The sequence below is a fragment of the Carassius carassius genome, chromosome 28 (assembly GCF_963082965.1).
Source record: "Carassius carassius chromosome 28, fCarCar2.1, whole genome shotgun sequence".
NCBI lineage: Eukaryota > Metazoa > Chordata > Actinopteri > Cypriniformes > Cyprinidae > Carassius > Carassius carassius.
This window is the reverse complement of record NC_081782.1, coordinates 27161990-27173493: the sequence shown is the minus strand read 5'-3', so window position 1 is coordinate 27173493 and position 11504 is coordinate 27161990. Positions and strand designations below refer to the sequence as shown.

The window sequence follows — 11504 nt, the reverse complement described above, 5'->3', positions numbered from 1 at the left end:
ACGTGCTGCACATGTTCCTGGAGAGAAGAGGAAAAAATCAATATGTCGTCCAGGTAGACATAAATGAACTGATCGATCATATCTCGCAGCACGTCGTTGACGAGTGCCTGGAAGACCGCTGGGGAGTTGGAGAGCCCAAAGGGCACAACCAAGTATTCAAAGTGCCCTCTGGGGGTGTTAAAAGCGGTCTTCCATTCATCCCCCTCCCTGATCCGAACCAAATGATACGCATTGCGTAAGTCCAGTTTTGTGAAAATTGACGCTCCCTGCAACCTCTCGAAGGCCGAAGACATCAACGGCAAAGGATAAGTATTCTTTACCGTGATGTTGTTCAGTCCCCGGTAATCAATACAAGGTCGCAGAGATCCGTCCTTCTTTCCCACAAAAAAGAACCCCGCCCCCGCAGGAGAAGAGGAAGGGCGGATGAATTTGGAAGCTAGAGAATCAGAAATATATTTCTCCATAGCCTCCCTCTCTGGAACAGAAAGTGAATAGAGTTTGCCCTTAGGCGGAGACTTACCTGATAGTAAATCTATGGCACAGTCGTAAGGACGATGCGGAGGAAGAGAAGCAGCCCGAGACTTACTGAACACTTCCTTCAGATGGAGGTACTCAGCGGGCACGTTAGACAAATCCACTGCCTCCTCCTGCAACACAGACACAGACACAGACGGACAGGCAGACACTAGACAAGACTCATGACACCTTTTACACCAAGACAAAACGGAGTTAGAGAGCCAGTCAATGCTAGGGTTGTGGAGGAGGAGCCAAGGGTGTCCGAGGACAATGGGTGCCAGGGGAGAGTCAAGGATGTGAAAAGAGATGGTTTCGGAGTGATTGCCAGAGGTGATGAGTGTAATGTCTTCAGTGATGTATGATATGGTGGGAAGTTGCTGACCAGTGAGGGCGTGAACCGTGATGTGGTGCGGAAGAGGTCTGAGGGGGATGTGGAGCTTGTGGGCTAATGTGCTGTCCATGAAGTTACCTTCTGCCCCGGAATCCAGTAGTGCCTGACAGTGATGTGTCTGTGCTGACCACCGCAGCCATACCGGGAGGAGCGTAGAAGATGATGGTGATGATGATGATGATGATGATGAGGTCTTCTCGGCGGAGATCCCACCCGATAGTAGCCTCATACGTACTACCGGGCCTGGCCTTTTACCGGACAGGCGTGGGCTTGATGTCCGGCTCCCCCGCAGTAAATGCAAAGGCCCAGGGACCTCCGCCTCTCCTTCTCCTCCCGGGAAAGCCGAGCTCGCCCTACCTGCATGGGCTCGTGATCGTAGACGGGGCTGGCCACGTCCCCGCCGCTGAACCGCACGTCTGCCGGTCCCCTGGATGGGGTGTTGAGTAGCCCCCTCCTCTCCATCCGTCCCAGACGTGCGTCGTCCCGAAGGGCCAGCTCAATGAGTCCATCGAACGACGGGGGAAGGTCCAGGGCGTAGATCTCCCTCTGGACGCGGTCAGCCAGCCCATGCAGGAACATGTCCCACAGCGCCTCCTCGTTCCAATGGCACTCCGCCGCCAGGGTCCGGAACTCGATGGAGTAGTCCGAGACGGATCTCTCGTGCTGGCGTAACTCCGCCAGCCTCCTGGCCGCCTCCCGTCCTGCGGCGGCCCGATCAAAGACCCGTCTCATCTCGGCGGAGAGCGCCTGGAACGAGGCGCAGCATGGGTCCTGGTTCTCCCACACCGCTGTTCCCCACAATGCCGCCCTCCCAGAGAGCAGGGTCAGGACGAAGGCCACCTTGGCCCTCTCACTGGCGAACGTTCTAGGCTGGAGGGCAAAATGCATATCACAACGGTTAAGGAAAGCTCTACAATAGTCGGGTTCACCTGAGTACGCTTCCGGAATCGGGAGGCGTGGTTCCGGCTGGGAGGGGGCCTCCGATGGTGCTGGTGGAACAGGCGGTGTGAGTGGCGCAGTGGGAGCTCGTAATAGCTGGAACTGTTGGGTGAGCTCGGACACCTGCGTCACTAAAGCCTGAACCGCGCGACCAGTGTCGTTAAGAGTCCGCTCCTGGGAGTCCATCCTCCGAACACTGGCGCTGAGGAAAGCTTCGAGGGATGAGGGTTGATTACTCGCTGCCTCCATGTTGGTCAGATCGTTCTGTGACGCTAACAATGGAGGACAGGAGGCAGATGCAAGTAAAGGTAGTTTATTGACAGAAGTAGTGATGGATGAATGCTGGTGAGTGACGCAGGAACCACGATGGCAGCACAGACAGGTGGGTAGGTGGTTTGAGTGCGTTGGTGGCGATGGCGGTGATGGTAGATCGGTGATCGGCGGTGATAATCCGTGAATGACTGTGAATATCCAATGAAGACTGAAGCAGGACACTGAGCAAAGACAGGAACACAGGAGCACGAACAGACATCGACACGAGGACCTCAAACAACGATCTGACAAACAGGAGACGAAAGACAGGGCGTTAAATAGGCGGTTGGAATGAGATGCACCTGCCGCTGATCAGGCGATCAGTGGCAACACCCACATGAATCAATCAACATGACTACAGCTAGAGACGGTGCATTCACGAACCGTGACAGCGTGTCCATGGCAAAAATGACAAAATTTGATGTCTCGCCACAGCAAGAGAAGTTGTTATAACTCAGGCATAAAATGTTTGATCTTCCCCAAACTTCACATGTTCGATAAGAGTGCAGCCCTGAACACATCTGAAGGCCAATATTCCATTATAATGATAGCGCCACCTGCTGGCAACAGGAAGATTGGAACATATATGGAATAAACATTGATATATTCTACTTATATTTATGAGTTTAAATGCATATTTCTCACCGTTCACCTATTTACTAAAGCCACTCGCTGCCGGTGAGCCCGGGTGCGAGGGCCCGTTCATCGCTGCTTGCAGCTTTAATTATTATTCTTCTTCTTCTTCTTCTTCTCCCGAATGAATCGCATTTTTGAGGGCTTAAACATGCTCAAAAAGTCATGAAACTTTGCACACGCGTCAAACCTGGTGAAAATATTCATCTGATATAGGATTCAGAAGAGGGTGTGGCAAAATGGCTCGACAGCGCCACCTATACTAAGAAAATCAACAGCCTTCCAGCTATGTTTCACGTACATGCACGAAAATTGGCACACATATGTAACACACCAATACCTACAAAAAAGACTCTTGGAGCAAAATTCTAAACCCAACAGGAAGTCGGTTATTTTTAATATTATGAGCAAATTTTGTGTAATTTTGGTCATTTCCATGTGTTGTATTTTAACGAACTCCTCCTAGAGATTTCTTCAAATCAACACCAAATTTGGTATGCTTAATCTAAAGGCCTTTGCGATGTTAAATTGCGAAGATCTTGAGTTTTCGTTGAAGGGCGTGTCCGTGGCGGCCTGGCGAATTTCGATGATTCGTCATGAAAAATCAAGTTGCTATAGCTCAGACATACAATGTCCAATCTGCCCCAAACTTCACATGTTTGATGAGACTCCGAACCTGAACAGATTGACATGCCCATATTCAGTTATAGTCATAGCGCCACCTATTGGCAACAGGAAGTGACATATTTTACACTGCGACTAACTACTCCTAGAAATTTTATGACATCAATGTCTTTTTTGTAGTCAGTCTAATCTAAAGGCCTGTGCGATGTTAAGTTGTGAAGATCTTGAGTTTTCGTTAAAAGGCGTGTCCATGGTGCCGTGATGAAGTTCGATGTCTCGCCATGGGAATAAAAGATGTTATAACTCAGGCATAAAATGTCTGATCTTCCCCAAACTTCACATGTGTGATAAGAGTCCTGGCCTGAACACATCTGTAGGCCAATATTCCATCGGGTGTGGCAAAATGGCTCGATAGCGCCACCTATACACTTTCAACATAGCACGCCTCGAGCTCCGTTTCACGTACATGTACAAAAATCGGTACACACATGTAACACACCAATACCTACAAATAAAAGTCTCTTGGTACGAAATCCGAAACCCAACAGAAAGTCAGTTATTTTTAATTTTATGAGCAAATTTTGTGTCATTTTTGTCATTTCCATGCGTTGTATTTTAACGAACTCCTCCTAGAGATTCATTCAGATCAACACCAAAGTTGGTATGCCTAATCTAAAGGCCTTTGCGATGTTAAATTGCGAAGGACTTGAGGTTTCGTTAAAGGGCGTGTCCATGGTGGCCTGACAACTTTCAATGTTTCGCCATGAAAAAGGAAGTTGCTGTAACTCAGACATACAATGTCCAATCTGCCCCAAACTTCACATGTTGGATAAGACTCTTGACCTGAACAGATCTACATGCCAATATTCAGTTATAGTCATAGCGCCACCTATTGGCAACAGGAAGGGAAATATTTTACACTGCGACAAACTACTCCTAGAAATTTTATGTCATCAATGTTATTTTTGTGGTCAGTCTAATCTAAAGACCTGTGTGATGTTTAGTTGAGAAGATCTTGAGTTTTCGTTAAAAGGCGTGTCCATGGTGCCGTGACGAAGTTCGATGTGTCGCCATGGGAATAAAAGATGTTATAACTCAGGCATAAAATGTCCGATCTTGCCCAAACTTCACATGTGTGATAAGGGTCCTGGCCTGAACAGATCTGAAGGCCAATATAAAGTGAAGTATTCCATTGGGTGTGGCAAAATGGCTCGATAGCGCCACCTATACACTTTCAACTGAGTGCATATACACTTTCAACGGAGTGCACCTCGAGCTATGTTTCACGTACATGTACAAAAATCGGTACACACATGTACCACACCAATATCTACAAAAAAGTCTCTTGGTACGAAATCCGAATCCCAACAGGAAGTCGGTTATTTAGAATTTTCTCTGCAAAATTGGCGTTGTTTTTGCCATTTTCAGGGGTTGTACTTTAACAAACTCCTCCTAGAGATTTATTCAGATCAACATCAAACTTGGCCAGTTAAATCTAAAGGCCTTTGCGATGTTAAATTGCGAAGATCTTGAGGTTTCGTTAAAGTGCATGTCCATGGCGGCCTGACAAATTTCGATGTTTCGCCATGAAAAAGGAAGTTGTTGTAACTTAGACATACAATGTCCAATCTGCCCCAAACTTCACATGTTGGATAAGACTTTTGACCTGAACAGATCTAAATGCCAATATTCAGTTATAGCCATAGCGCCACCTGCTGGCAACAGGAAGTGACATGTTTTACGTTGTAACAAACTACTCCTAGAAATTTAATGACATCAACATTTTATTTTGGTCAGTCTAATCTAAAGGTCTTTGCAATGTTAAATTGTGGAGATCTTGAATTTTTGTTTAAGGGCGTGTCCATGGCGCTGTGACAAAATTTGATGTCTCGCCACAGCAAGAGAAGTTGTTGTAACTCAGGCATAAAATGTTAAATCTTCCCCAAACTTCACATGATTGATAAGAGTCCTGGCCTGAACACATCTGAAGGCCAATATTCCATTATAATGATAGCGCCACCTGCTGGCAATATGAAGATTGGCACATATTAATGACTTTGACATATTGCAATTATGTTTATGACATGAAATGCATATTTCTCATCGTTCATCTTTTTACTAAATCAACACGCTGGTGGTGAGCCCGGGTGCGAGGGCCCGTTCATCGCTGCTTGCAGCTTTAATTTTATTTATTTTTTAATACTAGCCCATCATGCATCTAACCATCCACTCAGCTTTAAGAGCTGTTCAGATTAAAACTGCCAGCTCCGCTGTGAGTCAGTGTCATGGATGGAGGACCTGTTAATATTTTTTCTAGTTTATATTTCCATCTCGTTATGCCGCTGGTGTAGTTTTTTTTTTTTTTTTTTCTTATAGAACTTATTTGTAAATAGAGCAGTCACTGTCTGTGTCTACACCGGACGCGAGAGTTGTCTTTTTTTCCCCACAGCGAAAAGTGTGTCTAAACTTGATGACATCACACTATAGTGTCAAATCATCTGAATGCAGTGTCAGAACATTTCATCATAAACAGAACGAGCATCAGTTCACTGATGGGGATCGAGTCCAGTGTATCCATCACTGTGTTCTGTTGTCTTTTGTTGGATCGTTCCACTTGGATATCTGTATTGACTGCATGGTCATATTATCGTATTATTTACTCCCATGCGACCTACAAAAGTAAAGCTTGGCGAGTTGATGAACGAGCATTGCTGCAGGTTGAGTTTTGGCGGATGTGCTGTGCTTGTGTTCGCGCGGTCGTCTTCATTTCGTCGGGTGTAACGTCTCTCTCACTCGCAGTAGAGTCTGTGAGAAGCAACAACTTCCCCACCGCGCTCACTGATACCAGAAACACGCTCCGCCTTCACTCCGTGAATAAAGTTTTTCACTATGTTTGAAATGTTATGTTCATAACAAAGCATATAAAATAATAATTTAAAAAAAATAACAGGAGAGTTTCAAAGTGGCTTAAGCTATTTTGTGTAAACTTTTTTTCCTTATATCACATGCCAAACTAATAACATTGTAAGCATTACATCTTTAATTGCTGCTTTCTGCTGTGAAAATTTTGTTTGTGATGAAAATAACAGTATATTTTTGTCAGTTATTTTATCTAAACAGATCGATTAACTTCTTCAAGATTTCAAAATCAGATAGCATGCTGATAATGTATGGAGCTATTCTTGTGCCAAGAAAAATGAACGTACCTTTTCATGAAAATATAAATTGAAACTGAATAAAATATCTTTGAAACTGAAAAAGAATAACTCGGTGGCAAATGTATTGACTTCGTTTTTAATACACTGCATGTTTTGCTAACTATTTCTCATATTTCTTTCGCTGATCTGAACTTACAAATGCGCTTCCAGAGTTTTCATTTACACTTCTGATTTTTTCGTTTACGCTTCTGAAGTTTTCGTTCGCAATTCTGACACAGACCTACCGTGTGGGCGGGCTTAACAGCGGTTTGCTCTCATTGGCTAGTGAGATTTAGATGGACGGCTCCTTGAACCGGAAGGAGAGATTTCAGCGGCGTGAATTTTGGGTTCTGTGTGACAGTCTAACAACAGTAGAGTACACTATATTAAAGCACATCAACAATATTTATAAAACCGAGATGAGTAATCAGGAGCGGCACGGAGCGTCATCAACATCCTCAACCGCAAGGCATTCGAGGCAGCCCGAGGTAAGTTTAATATCAAATCAATAGACAAATCTATAAACAAGTTTTTTTCTGCTCTCTTTCCAAGTTAGCTGCGTGCTATGTCTTTATGTCTAGTAGATCGATCTTGACGTGTTTATTCTTATTATTCACATGACTGCAGTGCAATTTTTGTAGTTTGAGTACTTTGATTGCTACCCCCAACATTTGTATTATACCCCAACATATGTGATGCATTCAAGGATGTTACATGATGTAATTTAAGCAAAGATCTCAGCAGGGTTCCTGCTGAGTCTTAAAAAGCCTTAAAAGCATTGAATTTATTAATTTGGAAATAATACCTTAAAAAGACTTTTAAAAGTCTTGAATTTTGATGTCTGGGTCTTAAAAATTGTGCTGTATGTAACTTCTATGTTTTGTAATTTTCCTCAAAAGTTTCATTTGTCAACCACGATTATTTTGATGAAATGACGTAGTATAAATAAAGAGTGGCGGAACCAATAATTGAGAATGCAAAACACAAAATACTGCGAACATGTGATGCTTTCAGTAAATTAAGATCACGTGCTACAGCACCACAACCATAGACTGCAACAAAACACAACACAGACCTCGAGCAACAAGCAAAGGAGAAGCGCTAAAAATCAAAGAAAATCTCAGCATTCCACAGGGAAAGGTTGACTGATGCCATCTAGCTTAGGTTATGGGGAAATGTAAATTTAATGAAGCGTGGCTGGATAAAAACTATTTTCGTCATTGGTTAAAACCAGTGGACAGCAACGTTTGAGGATTTTTGCACCATATGCAAAAAAAAATGGCAATCCATATACAGCTATGATCAGCTGTTCTTTCATCTTGGCTGAGATTTCAACTTTGTTACGGGAAAGGATGAAGCTGATTGGTTAGTTCTTGTCACATGACCCGCGGTGCACTCGCGGCATTCTGAAAAGTTGAGATGTTTTTAACTCGATGCGGTGCGGACGCGCCTGGACGCGACCGCATCGCTTCCATTATGAGCGTGCAAAAGACGCGATATGTGAACAGCCCCTTGGCCAGCTTGCTGCTAGCGCTGCAGACCCTTCAGCCCCTTCAGCTATGACCGCAACTAGAGTGGATCTGCACACAGCTTTTGGGTCCACGCCAACAATGAAAGCCGAGGTGTTGTGGACTCTTAACACAATCGCTAAACACAAGTCCTACAATGGAAATGAGGGTATCTCAGAGCTTTTCAAATGCATGTTCCCTGACTCCGACATCACTAAAACGTTTACTTGCGGTCACGATAAAGGAGAAGTTGACGGAACTGGCTGTCCTTGATAAAGAGAGTGCTGCCCTGAGTGAAGGGCTAAGGAGTTAACTGTGTTTCTTAATTTAATGTATTGCTGAGTTCTAATTTTCGATGTTTATTGTTCAGGGGTCTCTCAGTTCCCCATATTCCCAATAATAAGTAGCTAGCTAATGTTAAAAAACAACTTAACATTGTTCGGCAAACTGTCTTGTGGCCTACTGAAATGTTTTTATTTTTCACAACTGCTCGGCTTATCTTTTACCCATTCCACATTTGAAAAATAAATGAAAACAAGTTCAAGGATTTAGTTTTTCTTTGCTGGTAGGGACGTGAAATAGGTATTAATTTTTTATATAAATGGTCTTAAAAAGGTCTTAAAAAGACTTGAATTTAACTTGAAGAAACCTGTAGGAACCCTGTCTCAGACTGATCTTTATTCTGCAGCAAGGCTCAAATGTTGGTGCAGCAGATGCTGCATCAGCTATACATAACATCATAGAGGTGCTCAACCAGTCGCTGGGTAAAACCAGCACGAGGCAGAGTCAGAATCAAGGGCAGCGCTCAGGACAGTGCCAGACTGTGGACCAAGAGATGGCCAGGTTTCAGCTTGCAGTCATGACTGAGAACAATGACAGTTACTATTTGCAATGCAGTTTTGTTCACATGTAGCCTATGCATTTATCAGATACTTTTATCCAAAGCAACTTACATAAGCCTACATAGAGTAGCATAAGCAATCTGTCACAGAATGTATATATTTGTTCTACTGTACATATTTTGAGTTACTAACTTTTGATTTAATCATCTCTTGAAGGTCTTTCCCAGGGTTTTTTAAGCGGGGGTCCAAAAGGCATTTACCCAGCTGTAGTAAACCAGCCAAGTTCATAAAAGCTTGGAAACCATTTGTGTTTTCAGCGTTCCTTTTAAATAAAAATGTAGAAATGACCCCTTCATCAGCTGAGGAGCTGCAACACATGCAGGCTGGACTGGGGAAACGACATCTGTCAATGACTGATGATTTGACTCATTCAGAGGTAATGCAAAAAATATCCATTCATAGGAGATTCATAGAATAACTTTATTTGTAATAATAATTTGTTGTAATTGTGGATTTTAGGTTTCCAGCTTGTTTTGTGATACCTTCCCCAAAATGAAGTCAGCATCTAGAGGATGGCTCCTCTACAAGGCATCTGGTACTATTTGGGACACCACTACAAGTTTTAAGTGCAAGTTACAGAGATTCAGAGAATCACACAATGCAACTAGTTTCATGTATATATTTGTTTATGTACGTATAAATAGGTTGGTATAGTCAGTATTCATGTTTTCAGCAATTAAACATCATAATTCAAAGTGAATACCTGAGAATGAACAGCGAAATAATTAAATATTACAAAAATGCTGATCATGTCCATATAATGAAATACTTTTTTTGTTAAAAAACGAACAAACAAAAAACACATTACTCCTCTCACACTTTTGCTATTTGGACAAAAACAAAATCTTATTTTGCATTTGACTATCAAAAAGTATGGTTAAGAATGCTACGAGGGAGTAAATACGTGTTTTTAACCTCCAGTATCATCAAAATGCCTTTATTATTGTATGTATTATATAGTATGATTATCAGGTTAATTCATTTGATTAATTTATTTCTTTTTCAGTTTATTTTCTGTTTGTGAGGGTATATAATTGTTTTTTCCATAAAGCAGTTTGTAAGACTTTTAAAGGTTGATATATTGATGATGATGTATATGTATATGTATGTATATGTTATTTTTATTCATGGGGACAGGGCAGGCAGCGTTTGAATCTTGTTCCCCCGGAGTCTGAAGGATACAGTGGCAGTACCATCAGATGTGCAACTGGAGGGGGGAAAACTATGCTGTATATTGTACCGTTATAGGATGAGTTCAATCTTTCTCCTCTTCCCTCTGATGCACAGGAATTTTCGCTAATGCCAAAAGCAGAGTGCAAGAAATGTTTTAAAATGATGCCACTTCAAATTCTTGCCTTGCATGTGAGGGAATGCGATACTCTGGAATATGAGACACTCTCAGATTCGGAACCAGAGGTAAAATCTGTTTGTTGTTTTTTTAGGTTACCTTTTAAGTACCTTATGTAGGCTGCACAACGATACCCTCATGTTACGACTCGATACATATCACAATACAATATTATTGCGATACTCCAAAACGTATGGTAAAAGGTTAATAATAAATTAACTGTTGATTAAAATGCTTAATTTGGTATTACATTTTGTGTGAATGAATATCTTGGACTTGGTGCTAGAAACCCAATGAACAGGACAAAAGTGACACCAGAATAAAAGTATTCATGATTCTGCATCTGAAAATACAGAATTAAATTAAACGAATATGCTTGCACTCTTTCACTGACTAACTATACACAATACATATTGTCACTATCCACGATACATATTGTTGCATTTTTGTATTGCGATACCCCTATTGCATATGTATATGTTTTTTATATAAATATATTTTTTTGTCTATAACAGGTAACTAATTCACCACCAGCCTTCAAGGAAAAGGTAATTTACTTCTGGCATGGGATAACATCCATCTGACTGCTTTAAGTATTTTACATAATTACTTGCTTTTTAGTCGACAGATGTAAAGTGCCCTGTGTGCATGAAAACGTTTCCTCTTCTGGAATTGGAGTTCCATGCAAGTTTTTGTGGTGACTTGGAAAGGTAATGCAATACACATAGCAGTGTAGAAACTGCAGTCTAATTTTATGATGCGTGATGTATATTTTGACATTTCTTGTTGAATCAAAATAATGTTTATATGGAAAATTTGACTTTAATGGAAATTAGCTACATATAAATGCACTGAATTAAATATTTTTACTTCACATAAACAGTATTACATTTTCAGTATTACATTTTTTTACTTTGTAACATATCTTAAACGCTACACCAAAAAATATTTGATTTCTTGTTAATTTGTTATGGTTAGATATATATTTTTTTTGTATATGTATATATATAACTGATTGGTGGCATAGAGACCAGACTCTTCGAAGGAGAGGATGGCAAAGGCAAAATGCCAAAATATTCATTGAATGATCTTGACAATGGCCTGTTTCGGTAAGTGTTTCTCCTCAAAGCAATA

At 41.8% G+C, this 11504-nt stretch overlaps 1 protein-coding gene and 1 long non-coding RNA gene across 2 annotated transcripts; both read left to right on the top strand.

Annotated features, from left to right (window-relative positions):
• Nucleotides 1-7011: 7011 nt before the first annotated feature.
• LOC132108516 (uncharacterized) lies at nucleotides 7012-9676 on the top strand. The gene is made up of 4 exons (XM_059515212.1): nucleotides 7012-7100; nucleotides 8809-8963; nucleotides 9179-9398; nucleotides 9482-9676. Exons 1-4 carry the CDS (start codon nucleotides 7032-7034, stop codon nucleotides 9674-9676), a joined length of 639 nt encoding a protein of 212 aa, XP_059371195.1. The 5' UTR covers nucleotides 7012-7031.
• Nucleotides 9677-10159: 483 nt separating this feature from the next.
• LOC132108515 (uncharacterized) lies at nucleotides 10160-11095 on the top strand. Its single transcript, XR_009424465.1, has 3 exons — nucleotides 10160-10438; nucleotides 10886-10918; nucleotides 10992-11095. It is a non-coding gene; the product is annotated as an uncharacterized LOC132108515 (long non-coding RNA).
• Nucleotides 11096-11504: the final 409 nt, after the last annotated feature.